Source organism: Struthio camelus, chromosome 14 (assembly GCF_040807025.1).
Source record: "Struthio camelus isolate bStrCam1 chromosome 14, bStrCam1.hap1, whole genome shotgun sequence".
NCBI classification, from domain to species: Eukaryota; Metazoa; Chordata; class Aves; order Struthioniformes; family Struthionidae; genus Struthio; species Struthio camelus.
Genome location: NC_090955.1, coordinates 20,214,766 through 20,237,060, shown reverse-complemented (window position 1 = coordinate 20,237,060; position 22,295 = coordinate 20,214,766). Strand labels below are relative to the sequence as shown.

Here is a 22,295-nt window from a genome sequence, read left to right as displayed (position 1 = left end):
TTATTTCACTGATGAAGAAAGCAAATGACCTCGCTTAATCATTCTTGTAATTGTCAACATGCAAAAATGCAAAAATTATTAATTGATCAAAATCAAAATAGAGTAATGTAGCTAAACTAAAGTAATTAAATACTTAATCTATAGCTTTATAGATACTCCGATATTTTTAAAGCAGATGATTTGAGAAATTTAAAAATCATTTTTAGGAGAAAGAAGATTTTTATTTCCATATATTTGCATTTCAGAATTTAATTTGTATATGTTGGCTTCCAAAAGAAATAGCACTAATGTTTTCTCAGTTCCTTGAAACCTCTGAAAAAGAGAAGTATTAAATAGGATGGATGTCTCTATACTGTATATAGATACTTTAGCATTCATGTATTCTTCACATAATAATAGAATATATGTGGCCATTAATATGTTAAGGAGTTGTGGAAATCTTTACATCTGTTACATGTGTTGCTTGGAGCAGTGATCACGTCTGCTTCTTTTTAATGAAACAAAGTAATAATACTTAAGTGCCACTACCCAACTTTATTGTTTAATATGTTGCCCTTATCCTGGAACGTCTGTGGCCTTTGCAAAGCAAGTTCTTTAACATAACAAATGTTCTCTGTTCATGCTGAAGGAATTGCCAATAACAGACTCGTAAAAATGCCATTATTTTTTATTTCCTGTTCCCATTTTAATTTTCTTCATTATTTTGTACTTTGGGTCCCAAAAAAGGCGCTGCTAGTGCTAACTTTATTTCACATGGTTTCAGTTGAGAAGGTCTGTACTCTATGTGAAGGTCTGTAGTCTCTATTTTCAAAACTGCTCTCATTTTTATTGCCTCGGTTATTTGGTGTTTAACTGGAAGCATGTGAATGTTTACTTACAATAAGCATCCTGAGTTGAAGTCATAGGCAACTTGCACTTTCGCAAATCAACTGAAATTTATTTATCATCTTTCAGAATTTGGTTATTACGAATTTACTGGAACACTAAAAGGACTACACCTTCAGTTCATTATTGTGATAGTTTTTGACTTCTTACGAGAAGAAATTGTCATCCATGCAGCTGAGGTTCAATGTGAAACATATCTATTTCATTCTATTCCTCTGCTTTTTATAAATATTTTTGTGGTTTATGATAGCTATAATTCCTTCTACATCAATCACTTCCAGTCAGCTAGAGGTCACGTCCACCTTTGTTCTCCAAATATTCTATTCTCATTCAGTTTGTCTTTTTTTTTAATCAAATATGCTGGCCACCATTATCACCTCTGAAAAGTAGTTTCATAGCATTCGTTATTTTTTGGAAAATTATACAGCAGCCTCTAAATCCTTGGGGAGGGAGAATGAAAGTTGTGTACTGAACGAAAATTGTCCGTTTTGTCAAAATGGATCACATAGTGTTCATGGGAGATCAGTGATTCCTACACTCCCACACAGGAGTGCTGTCAATTTGTTGACAATAATACCAATTTGGCAATGCCATATAACAATACCCTGCCTTAAGAATAAGCCTAGCAAATCTTTTTGATATCTGATGTTGTCGCAGTGTAAGTGTCCCACACAGTCTTTCCTTCTGATGCTTACAGTGTGAAGGAGAATGCAACCACTTCTTTGCAGTGTTGATTTCTGAATTATTATGCAAGCTTTTAATTGTTCCAGCCTTCAGCAGAGAGATGGATAACCTACTTCAATGCATCAGCTGAAATGCTATATCATCCTTATTTGTGGGGGAATGGTATCCCAACATTAAACCCCTTTACTTCCTATTGTCTTCTGTGAACAGCACAAGATGTTACTGAATGATCTTTAAACAGCTGAAAGACCGCAAATGATTTTAGCAGACAGCTCACCTATCAGTTTCTGTTTCAGGAAGTCAGATCAGCAAGCAGCAGTTTCATTCCCAAACTGTAATCTGAAGAGTCCAACTCAGGTGTTTGAAACTGTGGTACTAGTTCACTTCTAAGAGGCGAACAGAATCCAGTAGGAGCAGAACTGGCCCAGTACTGAGTGAATTTGAAATTTTTCCCCTGTGTTTGCAGGATAGATTTTCCAAATGTAATTCTAAATTGTTAATATTCACTCTTTCTGAAAACCTCCAAGAGCCAGTGCCAAGGCACCCTTAGGTGTTTATGTTATTCAAAAGGTGTTTATGCTATTTAGGATATGAATACAGTTTTTTTTTATTGATTCGAATTTTAATTTTCTGATACTCCCATCAATAACTGTTCCTAACTATCTGTAAAATAGCTAAGCAAATCAACAGCACAGTAATCAACTGAGCCACACTTCCTGATCATCACATTAAAAAAAAAAAGCAGAATTTGGTGGACAATTTGGCCACTTGATCTTTGGATCTATTAATGCACAGCTCTGTTGGAGAACATAACTAGAACAGTGTTATGCTTTTATCCTTAGCCTGCGGAAAGCAACTTCTGGGAGGGCATTGCTTAGTCTTGATAACACTTCCAGTTGCATGAGGCGGTAGATCTGCTGAGGTAACAGTCTTGTCTGTAACTGAACAAATTCAATCCTCATAGTAATGATTTATCATTGGGGCTGAAAGAACTCCCCGGAAATTTTTGAAAGGGAAGATTAATTCAAAAGACAGGTATTGGGCCAAACCTTATGGATTCTCCTAATGCAAAGCAAAATAGAAAACAAGGAGAAAATGGTGGTGAATAAACCTACACATTGCACATATAAGAGAAGGAAAAGATCACAAATGTATTTGAAAAGATTTAGTATGTTACCCAGTGTGATCCCTCTGCCTGTTTAAGTTGGCCACTGTGCTAATGTTTTGGTTACACGGGACAACAGTGAAAGACCTTTCTTTTCTAGATTATAAGTCAGGGTATTTCATCATTCATTCTTATTCCTGGAGTTTTTACTGAGAAGAAATTACTGCATTCCAAAAACTCACCTTCTTGAAAAACCCATGAATACTTCTGAAGTCTCTAAAGTAGGTACCACAGGTTATTTTATGACCTTTCATATGGCTATTAAATTGCACTGATTATCAACTTCATTTTTTAATATAAATGCTTGGCAGATTTTGATTACTTTTTTGTCTTTTATTAACTTTTGTGCTAGACTGCATCTAAAATGCATTTTCATATGAGGCTTCCAAAATGTGGGAGGCTTCTTTCCCAAGCCCATCAGGACTTTCAGGTAGGTCAGAATTTTGTGAATCTCTGTGCTTTTGGCTTGGGATGCGAAAATTCCTTGTGTTGAAGGGAAGAGTTGATCAAGTTTGGCTTCCTTGTTAAACCAGATTATGCAGTTTTATTTTTTTTAAATTAGAAGAATACATTCAACTTATATAAGCAAGATCTTAATATCTAGTTCTTATAAGCTTTCAAATGGAAGAGATGAAATTTTTTTCTAATAGATGTGTGGTATACTTTTAACTTAAATATTATAGAAAAAATAGCATGACTTCCTAATGTTGTTCAAGGTCAGTTTTATTTTTCGGCAATGTTTTTACAGCTGCTACTCATGTTACCAGAAATATTTCTCTCTGCTTCACAAGCCTCAAATACCACATCATTTGACTAGTAATCAACATCTGTCTAATTTCAGCTGAAGAATAATGCTCTCTTTATACTCTAAAGTCTGTAGAACAACATACATCATGTTATTGTAGATTGCCATTCATAGCTGCATACCCCTTCCTCCAGCATGCAGAAGAAACTCCACATTATTGAGGTACTACTTTTTAATGAGAGAGTTAGGGATTAAAGTTGGTAGGTTAATAGGATTAAGAGCTTGGCAGTCTGTCATGTTCTGTGTTTTATATTATTTAATCTTTTTTTTCTAAGCTTGCAGTTTGGTTTGCACACTGTGTAGAATTTTTTTGAAATCATGATTTTTATTTTCTTAGTGCTGTAATGCATACTTTTTAAATAAAAATAACACATTAGCTGAATTTTCTTATCCTTCCTTTATAGCATACTCAGTAATGAGTCAGTGATACTTAGTTAATTTTAAATCAGTGAACTAGATAAATTCTTCTGATATTTCATTTTAGTACACAACACTCAGCTCTGATTTTTCACAAAAGCTAAAAAAAATTTCCAGTTGGCAACCATATTTTAACTGACAGGAGCGTTAGGCTCAATGGATATAAGTCTCCTTTAAATTGTGTCCTGCTGTTCACTGTTTCGTGATGCCACCTCATCTTACTGCTAAAACTTTTAAGCTGTTGGGATCAATGCCATGAAAATGTTCAATGAGCAAAGGAAAGGAGAGTGACTGTATTTTTCCAGACTGAGCCTCATTTTCACGCTCAAATGGCAAAGTTTTGAAGTACAGTATTTACAGACGATTGGAAATTATTTTTAGAGATGCGTGATATTGGCAATGCAATTAAAATCTTACATTCAGAACTGAAAAGTTTGTTAGAAAACTAACTAAATTGGAATTTTTAAGTTCTTAAAATGCTCACTTGTGTCTTAAAACCTGAAGTAGATCTGAGGTTATTTGCAGGTCTTATTCAAGTTAATAGATCCTACTCCCAAACAGGAAATTCAGTCTTTATCTTAGGAAAAATATTTCGCTAATATTTTGCTAAATGTCATCTCCAAAGGAAGGAATTTGCAGAGTAGTGTCGTTCATCCTTACTCGTGGGTCATTCTGAGAGAAATTTCAATTTCATGTTTCAGCACTGGCAGACATAACAAATTGAGTTTAAAGCGCAGTGATTTTGTAAATCTGTCTTGCTCTCTGAAAAACTGAGTAGATGATTCTTTGTTTCCCCTAGCAGCATTTAAACAATTCAGACCAGCGTTCACGCAGAAAGGTACAAATACCTGCGGTTGCACATCGTCAGTAGCAGCACAGCATCTCTGCAGTCAGTCCCTGTGACAATCCACTGCAGAAGAATTCACGTTCATGCTTTAATATTTTGGAAAGCATTTAGAAGCTTTGGGGCTCTGATGCCGAGAAGTTTATATTACTGCTATTATAATTTAATTGTAATACACAGGAATTTGTACCAGTGATGGGCCTTTGCATGGCTGCAGATTTTTTTTCTGTGTTAAGAACTTTACTCTAAATGCACCAGAAGCTACGTTAAACTACTTTTAACTTTTTAGGATTCTTACGGTCTAGCTGTCTTTTCATTGAAAATACTATCAATGTGTATAAAAGTGTGCATAACAGACATGTAAGACAAAATACTATATATTTTTTTCATATTTATGAAAGTAAGGAAACCTATCCCTTTTTGTGTTACTGACTTTGGTGGGACACTGCACGACTGAAATTCCTCATTCATTTACGTAGTAAGGCAGTTTTGATATTTGTATCATTTATGGTTTTGTTGAAATTTGAGTTTAGGGTAAAATGTGTATCCCTCAGAAATTTTTGTTAATGAACTTTTTACTAACCATTAACAAGAACTGGACATTGGGAACAAATTGGCCCTTCATGATTCCTACATACCAACATTGTTTTCTGAATATTTGTGGGTGGTTATTGAGCATAGGACTGGAATTCAGCCTTTCTCCGCCACTGGCTCAAGGCATGAGTTTAAGAGATTCACCTAATTTTCAGTATCGCTGCATTTATACCTGCCTAATATGAATCACAGTACTTTTGAGAAGAATATAATCTCTAGCTGTTTTTTATGATTCTTTGGTTAATGTACATTAGGCCTCTGAAAATATTGTTATGGCAGCATACGCTTTCAATGACACTAAGACAAATATGCTCACAAATTTTTTCTCCTAACACTTCTTGCCAGATGTTACTCTTTACCTGGTTTTTTTATGCATTTTCACAGAGAGGGGAGAAAGCTAGAACAGCTAAGTCCAGCACCTTACTTTAGGTCTAAAATTGAACTCACAATTCTTGGAATTAGAAATTCAGCTTTAATTTTCACTTGGAGTCCCTGAGAATTGGCAGCTGCGTAATCATTTCCAGTCAGGGACTGATACATACCTACAGTGTGAATACAGTGAGTTGCTCTAGGAATATACCCAAGCATTGTTGTCACTGATTTCCCCTCTAAAGAAGTGTGAAGCAATGACATCTTTCTCCTTTTGGCAGGACAATAACATAATCAGAGTTCATATGACAAGTAGTGTAATTTTTGAAGTCTAAAAGACTTTTTGCAACTCAGAGATGTAAACTGCAATGCCATGCCTGAGCTTTGCTCAGCAAGGTGTCTGAAAGGGCAGCCTCTGATCCAGGATTCAGCTAGGGGCTGCCGGCAGTTCCCAAAGCTCGCCCGTGCATAGCCTCAAGCAACATTTTAAGAGCTGGGGTTTTTTAGGGTGCTCTGAGTTGAAGCCCTTGCAGAAGACTAAGGTCTGTTGCATGTCTGTCTGCAAAGTTTTTTGTTATATGGTGTGGTTGTTACTGTTTGTACAAACACTGTAGTTCTAAACACACAACCAATAGTTTCATAGCTGCCGACGTCTGTGTTAAAACCCCCACTGAGGACTTCAAGGTGCCCATCACCCTAAACCTATGGGCAATCAGGATATGTTCATTCAAACTGCTCACAGCAAGGTGCTATGAGAATACGAATGCGGTAGGTGCACGCTTTGTAATAACAATAAAATACAAAATCTACTTTAAGTTCCCTAGTCCCCCTTTTCCCCTAGGTTGGAAGTACTGACCACATTTCTAAAACATTTTCGAAAGGTGATTCTCCCCATCAGGCAAAATTACTTCCCACTCTAAAAATATACATTGAAGAGAGGCAAAATCATGGGACACTGAGCCATGAAAGTTTTAATATTAAATTCAGTTTTATAGAAATAACATATTGTAATTTTATCCCAGAAGAGCTGACTTTGAAAACTTAATTCTAGTGTATGTAAATAGAATTTTTCTTGTTATTTTTAAATATGATAAAATTTAATGTATCTTCTGGCTCATCTTTACAATTCCTAATCTCAATGATCTTATGAGATTTTAACAGGCTGAAAATGCTGCCAAGCTCCAGCTGTAAGGCTTCCCTTATATTTTCAAAAGTGCTACTCTTTTCTAAATCCATAGAAGTCGTCTTAAAAGCTATAAAATTGTATGCTTACTTGTACTCAAGACCTGTGGGTCGTATCTACGGCAGTGCCCAGTATTCAGTAAGAGTATTTTTTCATTATATGTTTTTAAAAAAAACAATGAACAACCGTAAGACAATTTAAATCAGAAAGAATACATCTAACTTTAAAGTTAGGGTACTGATGATACAGAATATTTTACATCTTTTTCCTACTGGCCAGAAAATAACCTTGCTTATGCCTAAAAGAAGGGGGGAAAAAAGCTTGAATTCAAAGTGACAGGCTTTGGAGAGGAAAATGTATACCATTTCTCTCAACAGATTGTATAATTTGATGTGAACATTGGTTCAGAATTTACTCCAGGAATGATTTTCCTGGCCTACAGAAGTCAGTGGCAAAAGAGAAATTTATTGTCTTGACACCATCTGATAGGCTCAATTATTCCCATGATGTTTCCCCCCCAAAAGCCCCATTATCGGAAGAATTTTCTTGTTTCAGCTTGAGACTGTTGTGCTTCAGTACTAACTTTGAAATGCTAAATGGCACATCCTCATCATGTTTGTTTCTGTAAGGAGAAAACTTCCTGGATTCTTCCATGCTTTTTTTTTTTTTTTTTTTTTTTTGTTAAGCATGGATAATTATTAGTGCGGCGCATGGCATTACTATTTTAATTAGCCTCCCATCTCCATTTCAGGCAAAAGTCTTCTTGAGAAGAACAGGTGATCACTGAGGTGTAAAGGCCCTCAGCATATTTTAGGACCTCAGCACCATGAACCTCAGCACCATTTAGAAGAACACAAATAGAATGTATCTTCCTTTTCTATTAAAAGGTGTATATCTTCGTGGTGTTAGGCACTTCCTGCTGATGAGGATTTACCTCTCTCTGAACTGAAATTTAAAACTACTGAGAAGTTCATGATTACTACTCATGTTTTTTATAAAATGACACCTCTTAAGGCTAAGTGGGAAGATTACCTAGCCAACCCAAGGTCACATAAATGGCAGGTCTGGCACAGCACTCATTTCCTTGCAGGATCTACTAACCCACCATTATTGTTCCTCCTGTGGTGTACAACCATGTAACACCTGCAGAGCTCTCCACTCATTCTTTAATATTCGTTTTAGCCAGCACCTTGCAGGACCAGTTCTCTCTTGCTCTAGGTCTGTCAGAAAGCTTGCGATTCCTGTCGAGTTACCCAGGTTGTGTGGTTGCTGTGGGTATTTAGAGTGTAAAACCGCAAAAACCTCCTGACGGGAGGACAAAGTGTCATGCCACTAATCATATGAACAAAAGTAAAAGTGAAAAGAGCTTATCTCAGAATTCATTAATTTCTCTGCCTGGGGTTTTTTGATTTTGTTTTTTTGATGTCTCATATAAAAGCTGAGGTTTCTGAGTAGCTTCACACATTCGGGTAATGGCTCAAGTGATGTCTATTGATTCAGCTCCCTCCAGCTCTATTTTCACTTTACCCAACTCACAAGCAATCCTATGAGAAATCAAAAAAAATATATAGATATATAGGGCAATTGAAAAATGATGCAGTAACTGAAGTGCATGTACTGGTAACTATATCAGCAAGACCAGCTGAGGCTTTGTCTCAGTTTTTATTTTTACTGTAGAATTTAGGGGCAGAGCATGGTTCCTTTCGTTTAGAGAGTTATGCTAGGTTTTTATTCTGCAAGGAGTAAAAAGTAACTTGAACGTGTTTGTGAGTACAGAGATGTATGAATTTAAAAATAACTGAAAAAACTCTGAGCAGTAGTCTCAACAAAAGGAGCTGGACTAGCATTCAGCTCCCATAGATTCTGGTAGCTGGAGAGCTGGCACTTTCTTTGTTTATCAATATTTTGGAAGTATGAAGATGTTAAAATTGAAGTATCATCTTCAACTTAATCTTCTTCAATCTTAAAAAAATCTTTGAGTCTGGTGATACTAACAGCAAACAGTGGTGGTATGCTGCTACTAGGTTCCACAGTCCTTCTAAGAAGCGGGTGGCTGGAAGGACACATATGTGGCTTCAAACCCACCTTGCTTAAACATGAAATAGAGCAGCAGAGGCACAGCCCTAATTTTTGGGAGGAGTGTGTTGTGCAGCAGGGCGCCAGTCATGTCCGGCCCCAAGCCTGAGAGCAGCCCCAAACCACAGACATCTCACTTGGACACGGGAATGAAATAACTTCTGGCATCAGGGATGGAGGATCTACCTTTGCCAAACTGGTCAGTGGAGTTTTCTTTTACACAGGGCAAACACTGCACTGGTCTTCTCCAGCTCTTTTAAAGCCATTTTGCTCTGCTTATGCAAGGTATTGTGTCCAAAGCAAATTAAATAATTCATCCATAAATGCTTAGAGTAGGTTTTATGTGTATACATATGTCCAGTGTGTGTGTGTATATCTACATATCTCTATAATTTTATAATATATATAAATGCTATTCTAAAATGATAAATATTAAACAAAGAACTCCATGATATAAGCATTCCTTAGCCAAAGGGTGCGGTTTACTTAAATGAGAATATTTATTTAAGTGAAAGTTTGAGCAGCAAGTCCAAATACAAAGTAGCTACAAAAATAAAAGAATAGCATATGTCTACCATTTATAAAATATATCTAAGGAAGCTTGCCTTAAAAAGAATGGCCAGAATGTCTTCCCTAAGGAATCTGGTCCATAATGATTATCTTTAGTTTCCTCTTAACTTTGAAAATGTTTATGTAGAAGAATCTCTAAATTAAGTCTGTTGTTGAAAAACTGTTACTTTATTATGTCTTAGAATGCAACAGACTAATATAGTTAAAGATATATATTTAAGGCTCTGGAAGTACAACTTCTATTTTCTTTCACACCTCAAACAACCTCAGGTTTGTAATGCTTGGTGTAGGTAACTTAAAAAAAAAGATTGCCTAACACAACCAGATTAAAAAACAATTTAACTGATGGCCACAAACAGAGCCTAGAGTTTGTCATGGCTACAAAGATTTTCTGTCAGGGTATAAAAGCAATTAATCAGTATGCAGAAGGTATTGCCTGCCCCATAGAGATGCTAATTTTGTGACACTTTGGAAACTCATGTTCTACATTTACTGTTCACACTAAATGGAAGCTAACCAGCCTCAGCTTGAGCTAATGAAATCAAAAGACTGGAGAATGTCACATTTTTATACCCATGCAGTCTAATTTTGAGATCTTTAGTTTGTGTCTATAAGTTGTTTGACAACTGCAATGTTGATTGAATGTCACGAAACACAGTTGTCCTAAAGACTGGAAAGTCACATTTATACAGAACCCCTCTAGCAAGTTTGCCGACAGAAAATAAATGGCCTGTCAGATTCCTGCTTCAGTATTTTTGGAAAATGACAAAAAGCAAATTTAAAGAAATTGTAGCGGAGCAGAACAGAGATCAAATCTTTCAGTATATTATCATTGAGGATTTTTGTTTTGTTTTTTGTTTTGTTTTCCAGAGTGCTATGCAGCCAGCTGTGCTACAGATATCTGTATGCATAGTTTACACATGGTATGCACATATTTAGATAGAATATTCTCTTACAGATAGTGTTAACAGTAGCCCTTTGAAAGTGCAGGTATTCTTCCCTGCTTACTCTACGTTAGGGGCTAATATAGAAGTTGTTCCTGTTAAAAAGAAAAAAGCGCTAATACAGCAGTTTCAGCAATTTGTAACCCACAAAATGTTCTGGAAGAACAAGAAAAGCAGAACAGCAACTGCCAATTTTTTTCCATAGCCCTCTCTTTCAAAGGGCTTTAGGCAGTCATTTTGTTTCAAAATCCTTTGAGACGCTAAGCCACCTGGTTAAACATATTCCCCTGCAGCTGTACAGAAAAATATCACAGCAGTTAGATTAGCTACATTTCATTTCCTACCGTCAGCAGTAAAAGCGCGGCGTTGTTATGACTCACCTAGAGCAGAATCGCAGATGAGCTGCTGCGGATGGGCCGGGGCACAGCTGCATGCCTCTGCCAGCTCCTGCGTTCGGGGGGTCAGAAGTAGAAGCACTGGAAGCAGCAAGGTACCAAGTGCAGGATTCATGCTGCTTCGAGCACGGCTAGCCAGTCAGCCAAGAGAGAATGCTTTCTTACTGTTGCTTTTTATATCTAAACTTCCAAATAACTCTCTGATTTCTTCTGTATGCGGTTCAAATTCAATAGACTTGGATGGTTTAGAAAAGCCCTCTAATGCTCAGTCTGAGTATACGCTTATGTTAACTGACTTCTAATTTCCCTGACATAAGACCCTCTTATTTATGGCCCTGACACTAACTCGTAACTCCGCCTTCCTTTAAGGAAAAAGCACATCATTGGTGAAAGTTATTGTACCAGAAGAGAGGTTACCTTAGTAAGCCTTGAGATGTTGCTCTTATGAGTCAGTACTAACTATTAATAATCAAAAGCCTTTACAAAACTTCTTTTGCAAGTATCTGAAGCTGGTTTTCTGATCTTTAGCAGAACAGAGGCGTTATCTTTTTCTAGTAAATTTCCTTCCAGTCCGAATTTAAAAAATAGTTCTGTCGCCTTCTCTATTTTGGTCAAGTATACAAAGCTGTCCTTTTTAAACTCTGTTTTCATTTGCAGTCCCTGATCTTCCCCTGCACTTCTGTGCATTTTCTTGAAATGATGTGCCTGTTTGCAGGCTGGACAGAACTTCATTCATGAAAAGGAAACGTTTCAATGCTCTATTTGTGAGCCTTGAACAATGGATAATTACGAGGAATAATGAATTAAAAATAAAAGCTGAAATAAAAGCCGATTTTTACTTCTTCATCACAGATATAATTTGAAATAAGGGAAAATATACCAGTGATGACATGTTGCAGGTACAGCTCTTACTCTGCATTCCCTGTTAATATAAGACCCAATCAACACAGATCTGTATCTGCGTTTTCTGGCTCATGTTAGATATGAAACACAGACATAAAGTCGGAAGAGTTTGGAACTTCAGATCTCTTGCTGCTGTGACAATCTGGGTATCTGCAACATGCACACACTCTCCTTTTATGAAGAAGTTCTTTCATGAAGGAGCGAGTTAAGGTGTGATTAGAGAGGGTTTGATTAGAGAGGAGCAAGTTAAGGTTTGTTTAGAGAGGGTAATAAAATACATGTGTAGACTGACACGGAGAGCATAACTGCTTAAAGGATTACACATTTGGTCATTTCACAATTCAATCTTGAGAACTGAAAACTCAATAAAATAATTTCACCACTTCAGTCAAGACTTATGAAAATGTATTTTACTGAGTTTTAGAGTACACAAAGTAGCTTGTTATGTTTAGAGATGTGTGTGGTTCACAGCCGCTGCTCTTATTCTTCTTTTTTTTGTTTACATCCCCCTCCATAGAAGCACTCTATCTGTTTAAAAAAAAGATCACTACCACAAATACTCAGAATTATTAGAGTTGGGTCTTAATTTTAAAGTTTGGAGCTAGATTCAAAACCAAGCCAGGAATGTTGTGTATGTTGTGCTAACTTAGTTCAAGCAGCAGTGGGGTTTTTTTTGGGGGGGAAGGGAGCCTGACATGTCAGCTTCAAATAAGATCGGATCCAAGTCCACTGATAGCTGAAAATAACCTAGACTTGTTAATATCAATGTACTTCTCTGTTCTTACCTGGAAAAAACTTACTTCTTTCAGGAAACTTTTCATATGAGTGAAGAGATTAAAAAAAAAAAAAAAAAAATGCGAGGCTGAAATCATACCCAGGAAGTTCAAGCTACAAGAAGGTAGCAGAAAAACCCAAGCAGGTATTTTAATGGCCTCTGTGGTCAATAGTTCTAGGACTATTGATTTCAAAGTCTAACTTAAGGCAGTAGGAGTGGAAAGTGATGAAGGAATTAATTGAGAGCCATTGATTTGTTTCAAGATGACATCACATGGCTGCTGGCATAGATGATCTAAATAGACCATTTTGATTACTGTCTCAGTAAAATTCAAGTAATAACTAAATACATTGAGCAAACTGTCTTCTCCTATATCAAGAAAGCCTATCTGCCTATATGATGGTGAACTAAGGCACCTTTTGCCTAATATTGTCCAGAATAGCACATCAAATATTATGGTCTGCATGTCTTACAGACTCTTATATCCAGTACAGTCATACTAGTACTCCTAAAAATTTTCCTGATAACAAAATATAAAAATAATTTCGTGACAAGTGAAAAATTCATTCACAACTATCCTGTAGACATAGTTGGGAATTAAATACATATGTCTAACTGATTGTATAGAAATGTAAACATGATAAAACTAAATCTCATATGGTAATTGTAAAATATTATAAAAACACATTTTTTGGTACAATCTTGCACAGTATCGCCTGCAGCTACTCTTGGAACAATCCAGTGAGATTTTTAAGAGTCTTGCAAAGCCATCTGTACCTAGGTGGAACATTTAAAGCGTGGTTGCACTTAGAGAAGTGAGCGGCTGTAAAAGAGGTTCCAGCTGCAGATCTCTCTCGACCTAGTCAGGATTGGAAGGAACATGCTTGGAATATGCAGTCAGCAGTAAGACCTTTCAGGGTATTGTGTATTTCAGTGAAACTTCTCGCTGGAAGGTTTCTAAAACCCAACATGGAACAATGGCTGATAAAGAAAAGAAGCCAGATACGTACACCCGGCAGTCCTGGGGTACAGAGACTTGCCCATTCAAAGCTGGGCCTTGAAACTGGGTCTTCTGCTTCCCACACAAGTCTACCAAAAGAGCAGTTCTGGTAGGCTTATCTCTTACTTCTTCATGACAACTTTGATACAATCTTAGTGAGCTGTAAGAGGAGAACAATTTTAGAAACCTCAGCAAAACTGTTTTCTGACAAACCTTCATTCTGAAGGAGTAAGTTTTATCACCTACTTTTGCATTCCAAAGCCAGGGCAGGGAGCTGAGCCCTTGATTCTTTTCTTCATGCTGTGTTACAGTGGTGGGAAAGAGTCCTCATTACCTAATGTGCACTTCTGCAGAGTTAAATGTATTTACCATAATCCAGTTGATACTTGCAAAGAATAAAAAAGAAACCTTTCAAGGAATGAATGAAGAAAACAATTACCTGACAGAATTAAAACAAAGTTAGTGATATTTATAGAAAACCTCAACAGAGTCTAGCTTAGGCTAATAAATTATTTTCTAAGTTCAGACTATAGTGAGATTAAATCCACAAGAGAGAGAGAGGGGTAAGGCAAAGTTGATAGCAACAAATCACCAGAATTCAAGACCAATTTTATCCAGATAGTTAATTTTGGCTTTGGATCATATTTAAAAACAAAAGTTGAACTCTAGTACCTTTTAGTGCCTTATTAATAACTTGTTTCTCTACCAAAGATCTTATCTGCTGAAGTATTTGACTTAATTCTGTTGACTTCACTGATACAGATAAAGATGTTTTTTTCAGGTAATGGTGTCTTTCTTCAGACTTAGCTAGTTTCCTTGGATGAAACTATGATTTGCTACGATTTAATGTAAGTCTAATTAACTTCTGGTCTTAGTATATAGAATCTGCACCTTTGTAGCAGTGAGTAAAGTACCGTTATCATAATTCTTCAGTGAATTTTGTTTCCAGTGATTTCTATATCCCACTTAAATGTGTACACCATCTTGAGATATTAAGAAATAGCTAAGTAGCTTAAGCAAGGTTCAAAACCTAGAAGAGCAAATAACATAGTTGCATGTTTACAGTGAACTGCCAACTTCATCTTTTAGTCCTACGGTACTTCTGTCTTTGTCTTCCACTTTTTATTTAACATTACATCTGAAAACTGGAAGCGCTGTTTTGATCTTTTTGATATAACTACTCTTACTGTGCTTGTGGTGTCATGGTGCCTCAGTCTCCACCGCTCTGTGCCTAGCAGTGTGTGCCAGGCGCCTGGAGGCAGGCGCTACAGCCCTTCCACATGCCAGGCTTTCAGTGGGTAACAAGCACAGTTATTTTCAATTACTATCTAAACGTTGACTTTGTCACCAAAAAGATAAACTGCAAATATTTTAGGCAAAATATTTGAACTGTCATGACTACAAGAAAAGAGTTATATGCCAGTATAAATCCTTAAATACATGGAGCCTAGTTCACTTCAGAGAGGGAGGCCCTCTCTTGAGGCCATACCATTGCACGGCAATCTGTTAATATACCAAAACAGCAGCTGGAAAGGGAAGAGGGAAGAGGGACAATTCTTCAAATTGCAGTTGTCTTCTGGTCTTCTAGTCTTTCAGAGGCTTAGCTTTTTAGCCAATGACACAAAGTCAGTATTTTACCATTTTTATATTGTTTTGAAAAAAGAGTTTCTTCCTCAAATAATTTATTTTACATATAGCCAATATAGTAGGCATGACTAAGGCAGTTGAATTGAACAGTAATTGCAGGTGGCTGCAGTATTATCATCTTACTGCTTACTGTACTATGGCTATTTTGGGGGTGTCAGTATGGCTTCTAAATATCTTACATGCGTTAAGTCTGAACGTCATTTGAAAGGAGTAAAAAAGTAATTCAGAAAAGCTTTTCTAATTGGAAACTGTTCACAACATAGCATTTGAAATGGATCATAATACCTCTCAAAATCTCTGTACTCAGGAACATCTTCTCACAAATGCAAGAAAATGCATTTTAAGCCCAATTACCAGAGAAGCTACAATATCACCTGTAGCTCTTACTGATACCAGTACAATGTTTGTATACTTGTTACCTCTGAACAGTATCATTGAGCATTAGCTCTTAGCTTGAAGCTGCACTTTGCTTTTTTATACTATATATTGTTACTATTTTTCGTTGTAGCAAGAAAATTAAGTTTAGAGAGTTTAAAAGAAACTCTAAAGCTCAGCACGTATTCTCCCTTGCAGTCTAGATTTTGGCATTGTAAAATATAAAGCTTATTAGTTCAAAAAGACATAGAACTATTCCTTGCCCAATTTTTAAACAAGATAATCTTATATCTTAAATAATAGCACAGAAACAGTAGCTAACATTTTATAAATATATGCAAACTAAAGTAAAAGAAACTTTTGGTCTTTTTTCTCTTTGTATAGGTGGACTGACAGTACTGGGCCTCTTTCACCACGCTGTACATTGTTATAATATGGAGTTTCCTTTGGTTTGTTAAGTAACATAGCAAATTCTGTCATAACACTATTGAAGTGTGAGGCATAGGAGCATTAAATAGTGCCCACTCCTTGGTTGTATTCTGATACAACTAACGCGTGCTAATAAGAAATAGAAAACTTCATTCATCAAGGGACATGGTCACTGACTCCCTGAATTCATTATTGACACAGGAGAAAAAACACCTGGCACTTTCTCATTTCTCTCTAGTTAAATCTATCCAGTGTCTGCTCATTTCTGTTTTCTAGTAAATATAAAAAATAAAGAGGATTGGGAATAATTCACTGTTTTTACTGACGGCTACAGCAGAGAAAGGAAACCTGGGGCAGGAAACCTGGCTACAGTCAGATCTATGATCAGCTTCACCTCTTTTCAATGAGACCTTTAATTCTGCATGGGACTTCTTGTAATTCTGAAGGGGCTTTATGGACTGCTGGTTGTTGCGATCCTTATTAACTTTTAATATCTAGCCTTAGTATCTATCAACAGCATTCTGGAATAAATAAATAGTCATTAATTATAATCATGGTTTCTATTTCTTCTAATGCCCCTCTCCCCCCGCCCCCTGAGACTTGTACGAAAAATACCAGCTCTCCCACAGTTAGATGTTACACATGCACGGAGTCGGGTGGAGTGAACCACTGCTTCCCTTGAACCCCAGAGCCAACTCGCATTGTCGTCACGGTATTCTCATCTCTTCCCTGGGAGTTACCGGGGCAAAGGCGGTGAGTGAGATGCATCGGCCTTCAAGCTGGCATGGGGGGAAGCAATACTGTCAGATCACTTCTACTCTGTGGTGCTCATCCGTCCATTCCCCTTTCTGTCTGCTCTCTCATCTCACCTCTCTGCCTCTTGCCGCGTTTCAGCAGCACTGACTCTTGCTGACCTGCACTGGAGTGTGGCCCTTCTCTGTGCTGCACTTTTACTAAGAGGCAGCATTGTGCAGGTTATAGCTTCCCGGGTACTGGTCACGAGTATTTCTGTGGATGGCGTTGAATTTGATACCTTGAGTTATGTCGGGGGCTTGGGAACTGGCTGCATGGGGATTGTCCATATAGCGTTTTCAGAGGCTCTCTAATTGTAAAGGAGAGAATAAGGATGTGCAACGGAGAGCTTGCTACCCCTTCCCACATGTCAAGCAGCTTGACTCCCCACAGTGTCTTTTGGTTAGATAACTTGTTCTGTGTACGTTAGCTCCTGTCAGGCTACAGATTGTAATTTTTTTATCCACTTCTATCCTTTTCTCTCTCCATTGTGGCAAATGAGTCTTATTTTAGAATGATTGCAGGCGGGATTCTCCGCAGGAATAGTTTATCTGTCACTCTCTTGATGCTTTACCAGAGTTCTTTCCTCTCTAGTTTTCATTTTATGTTGTGTTCATTCTTCCTGAAAACTGTTTTCAATTTGTCCAGTATAGCCACAGTATGCATCCCATACAAAAATTGCATAATTGTGTAGAAAATTCAGAATTAGAGTAGTATTTCACAAAATATATGAGCCTTTCATGGATTTTAAATTCCAGTACCTTTATATGTGCTATAGTCCACTTCAAAAGGCATGGTATTTACAGCTCTTACTTCCTAAATACAGTAGTAAAAAACACATATACTGTATGGTCACAGCAATTTGGGTAACTTTTTGACAATAAAGTGTTGTTTTGTTTTAGAAGCAGCAGTTTGCAAAATATTTGGCAGAATGATTTGAACAGAATGAAACACTAACATGCCAGAATCAAAATATAATTTGTATCTGTAAAGGTTTTTTCTTCCCAAGAATTTCTACTAGAAATTTGTGGGAACTGCTCTTTTTGACTCATTACTATTATACTTTACGCATTGTTTTTCTTGTTCATGACAGTTTCTGTTTTCGCACTGCACGGGAATTAAAAGTGTAAGAAAAAATATTAAGATTTTTCTACCATCAAGTCACTTGTATATTGATTTAGATAACTGTGCTTTTGGGCTTGGATAGTATTTGTGGGAACAAAGGCATTTTAGTTTGATTTCCTGGTTCAGATTTACTTGGCAGTGTCCCTTTATAGACTAAAGTCACGTAAAAACTTGTGTTGATTTCAGTGAGTACAAGGAGGCCCATTCTTACAAGCTTGTTCTAATGGCAGTGGAGGGAACTGGGTACAGGGGGTGCTCAGAAGACCCAGTGTTGTATCACTCCCGTTAATATCAGTGGGAACTGAGGTGGCCCAGCATTCCCAGGATCCAGTGTGTATTGCGCTTAGTTTAAAAGCCATCTTAACCCTGTGTTTTGAATCAAGAAATCACAATTAAGCTGTATTTGTCTCCCTTTGGTAACCTTGCAAACTAAACAAGTTTAAGCTCTTCTCTTTTCCTGCACTTGAGCTTTTAAATTTCTTCGGTGCCCGTACTTCTAAAAAGATAATATAACCATTTTAGATTGTCCCTGGGCTTGTCACTTGCATAAAGTGGACAGAAAATGTTCCTCCATACAGACAGAATTTAACATCTACTTTGTTTTCTCAAGGTACAAGACAGTGGAAAATCTGGCTCAATATCTCTGAGTTGTTCTCTGTTTGTTGAGAGTAACTGCTTAAGTGTGAGGTTTCTGCTTAAGGACAAGAGGAATATGTTGAGCTACCCCTGCTGGAGATAGAGCCCTTCTGCATGTCTGCACCCTGACCTTTTATCTTTAGACTGTATTTTCTTAAAACCAAATAGACCAGGGAAAGTACATCTTCTGCTTGTTTATTGATTTAGGACTCTTCCTGCCTGTTTCTGGGAAAGAAGAAAATGAATAGAAAGCCACCTTCATTATTTCATTTTTAATTTCCTTTTCCCAAAGTAAGCAGAGCAAAATTAGATTTAGTCTGATGCATATTCCACAAATAAATTACATGGAACTAGAGTGGTTAAATGAACTTTTCTTGGGGATTATTGGAAAGATAAATATTTAAACACTGAGCTTGAGGTAAGTCATGTTTATGAAATATCTTTTGTGTGTGTTTGTTGCTACTTTTTTTTCCCTCTTTTTTTCCTATTGTGGCTTCTCTAGTCAGCTCAACATTGAGGACATTAAAGCCAGTGTGAATACCACCCTCAGAAAATTGTCTGTTCTCTCTTTTTTTGTAACCAGTAAATGGCTTTTTTTTTTTAAGAAGATCTTTGCTTAGTTTTATTTTTATATGAAGCTTGATTACATTTTACAATATATCTTAACTACAGCAATTCAAATTACATTTACAAGAATTAGGGTTACATCTCATAAAAAAATATATTATGTAACTCTAAGCATTCTTTGAAAATACTTAAATTTCAAAAAATTTATGAGCCTTTGAGTAGTTAATGTATGAATCTCAAAGTTTTAGGATTCATCTTAAATAGACTTAAAGTGACAAAATCACAGAATAGATAGGTATTATTTACATTACATAAGGAAAAATGCAAAACAGGAACAGATCAAGACTGTACGTTCAGTCTGCTGGTTAATTAAATAACCTTCACATCAGTGATGTAGAGGGTAATAGTGGTACTTGTTTCTGTAGTAGAAAGCATAGTACAGATTTATGAAATCTTTAGCTGGAAAGATAATTAAAGATTAATAAAATAAAATGAGTAAAATGAAGGTAGACATCTTATTTATCTTTGTATGCGCATACTACAAAGAATCCTCAATGTTCAAGCACTGATGCAGACCAAATAGTAACAAGCAATGATAATAATGATTCATGCTATTGAAGTCAGTAAGAGAATCATGAAAGCAACTGGGCTTTTTAGATTTTCCTGCTCATCTACTTAGGGGAAGTGCTTCTGTCTATAAGGTAATTTTATTGTTATGAGGTAACTTTCACGTGGGAAATTTTTAGTCTGGGGAGTAGGTTAGTCAAATAACTGAAATACCTATAATGGTCAGAATTTAGCAAACAGCATCTCATTTTCAAGCCTTTAGCTGGTTAAGAGTAAATGGACTTCATAACTAAATTAAAATAAAAAATGGAAGTGTGTCCAGTGACTGGTCATCGTGTTTTATATAGAAGGCTCTGTGCAGTGTTACCATGTAGAAAAACTGCCTGGTTTCATCATCTAGTTTCCTAAGTATATTTATACACTGAGGAATCAATATATATAGATGGCGATGGCATTCCAGTCACTGAACCTGCACGGCACTGGGTATACACGTTTTGTCATCTAAAAGTCAATCTTTGAATTAGACAAGGCCTTCAAAATTCATTACAGTGAAACCATATCACACCCTGCAACTAACTTAGAATCTATTCAGGGAAAAAAGTTACCTTAGTAGGATTTCTGGCTAGAGCTTTAGGTTTGGCTCAGGCCTGGAAAAGAATAAACTGACAAAGCAGAAATATGGTTGTAACAAGGGGATGTCAAGTCTCTGATTGCTGCACAAATCCTAAAGAGTGAACCTAATCTACCAGACTAATAGCGCTGCCAGCTGCCTCTAATTACAATGTATGTTTTGTTTCTTTTTAAAACACAAGTTTATTTTGTCAGGTTCATTGGAAGGACATGACTCTCGTTGATATGTTCAAGTAACAGGATTTTTTTCTGCTGCTGCTGCTGCTGCACTGGAACTATACGTGCAGTACAAAAATTTCAGTATAAAAAAATTCTATTGATGAATTCAGGAGGGAGGAATGACCAAGAAGCATTCATGCAGACTACTGATTCCACTTTTTGTTTTTCATAGAAGTGCACTAAAAGTATGGGTAGCAGATAAAAAAAAAAATACAGTGCAAAAAGAGTGCAGTTCTTTATGAGCCCGACATTAATCAGATAAGTATGTATAAACTTTGTAAATGTGTTAATTAACTGCTCAGAGTTCAGAGTTGTAGCATTTATTTCTATACCAATGTTTCAATTCAGTATTTCCACAGAGCAGTTCTTGTGTTGTTCTTTAAACATCTCAAGTCCGAGTCTTCCCTCTCAGTTTCCTTTGTTACTGCTTTCTGCCAGCTCCATCTGCAAAACTGTTACATTTACAAATGCTTTTTTTCCCCCGAGTTTCATGCCCGGTAGGATCTTCTTGCTTCTTTAACACCTCCTGCTGCACTACAGTTCCAAAATGATAATCTCAACAACACGAGCATCCTAGGCTTGGTGTTTTTTGGGCTGTTAAACATTGTGGACCAATGGATACACCTAGATTTTTTGAATGTTGCTCATAAATACTTGTATAAATAATCTAGGTGTGGCTAAAAAACTAAATCTTCCAGAAGAATATGGTTTCCTTCCTTTTTCTCAATGTGAACCTGAACTTTTACATGTTGATCTCTGGCTGCTTGACTATGCTTAGTTTTATTTTCATTATTTCTAGAATTTACAGACCAGCTAGCTAAAATTATACATTATTTCAAATGTTTTTCAAAGTAGCTTCCTAACCTAGCCAAAACTGTAATATGTTCTGTCCACCTCCAGTTAGCTATTTGCCGCTGTACATCTCCAGATTTGCAGCCTCGAGCTCTCAAAACTTCTTTGTTCCTGAACAAGTTTTGGAACCCGCGCTTTTTAATGGTTATCTGATGTGTCAACAGCAGTTCTCTCCGTTCTTGTTTTTTCTTTCTGAGCACTGTATCATTTAATGTGTCTTTTTTTACCACTTTAACTTTGAGATTTTTTAAAATCTTCTGGCAAAAACAAAGACTATTTGGCAGTGTTTTCTGAAATTGGTTGAACTGTCAGCATTTCTGTGTTCCTTCTGTGTAATCATTAATAAGTGGGATCAGAACAGAAGTTAGGCCAGCCCTGAGTCCTTTATGAAAACACCATACAATGTATTGAAAATATCTTGACATTTCAGAGAAGCAATACAGTATTACATTGCAGATTTTAGGGATTTAAAACACTGACGGTAACTAATGATTTGAACCTAATTTGTGTTTGAACCTAATTTGCTAATCATCCTAGCAGCATGGGAAAGGAGTGTTTGAAATACCAATTTACATCAAAAGAAAAATAAAAATCCAAAACACTTCAAGCCTTAATGAAGAAGATTTGATAACTTACTGCTCCCCACACCCGCAGTTTCAAAAAGCTTTGTGGTCTCAAGCTGGCTAATTCAATAGATGTCATGACCTGACTCTGAGACTTGATGACATGAGAAACTTGCTTGTGATGTATTTCAAAACTATTTGCTTTGGATGCACACTTGCCTTAATTAATGTTTATTCAGCATTTTGAGAATATTGGGTCAAATTTTCCCCAGATTTAGAAACTC

At 36.6% G+C, this 22,295-nt stretch overlaps 2 protein-coding genes across 2 annotated transcripts in view; one reads left to right on the top strand and one right to left on the bottom strand.

Annotated features, from left to right (window-relative positions):
• The window catches only part of TIMP4 (TIMP metallopeptidase inhibitor 4), a 32,553-nt gene extending 20,839 nt beyond the window's left edge, over positions 1-11,714 (bottom strand). The window contains exon 1 of the mRNA XM_009688142.2: positions 10,917-11,714. Coding sequence (XP_009686437.1) covers positions 10,917-11,046 — 130 coding nt within the window. The 5' untranslated portion in view covers positions 11,047-11,714. The remainder of the gene's footprint in view (positions 1-10,916) is intronic.
• The window catches only part of SYN2 (synapsin II), a 193,473-nt gene that overhangs the window by 114,763 nt on the left and 56,415 nt on the right, over positions 1-22,295 (top strand). The window lies entirely within an intron of this gene.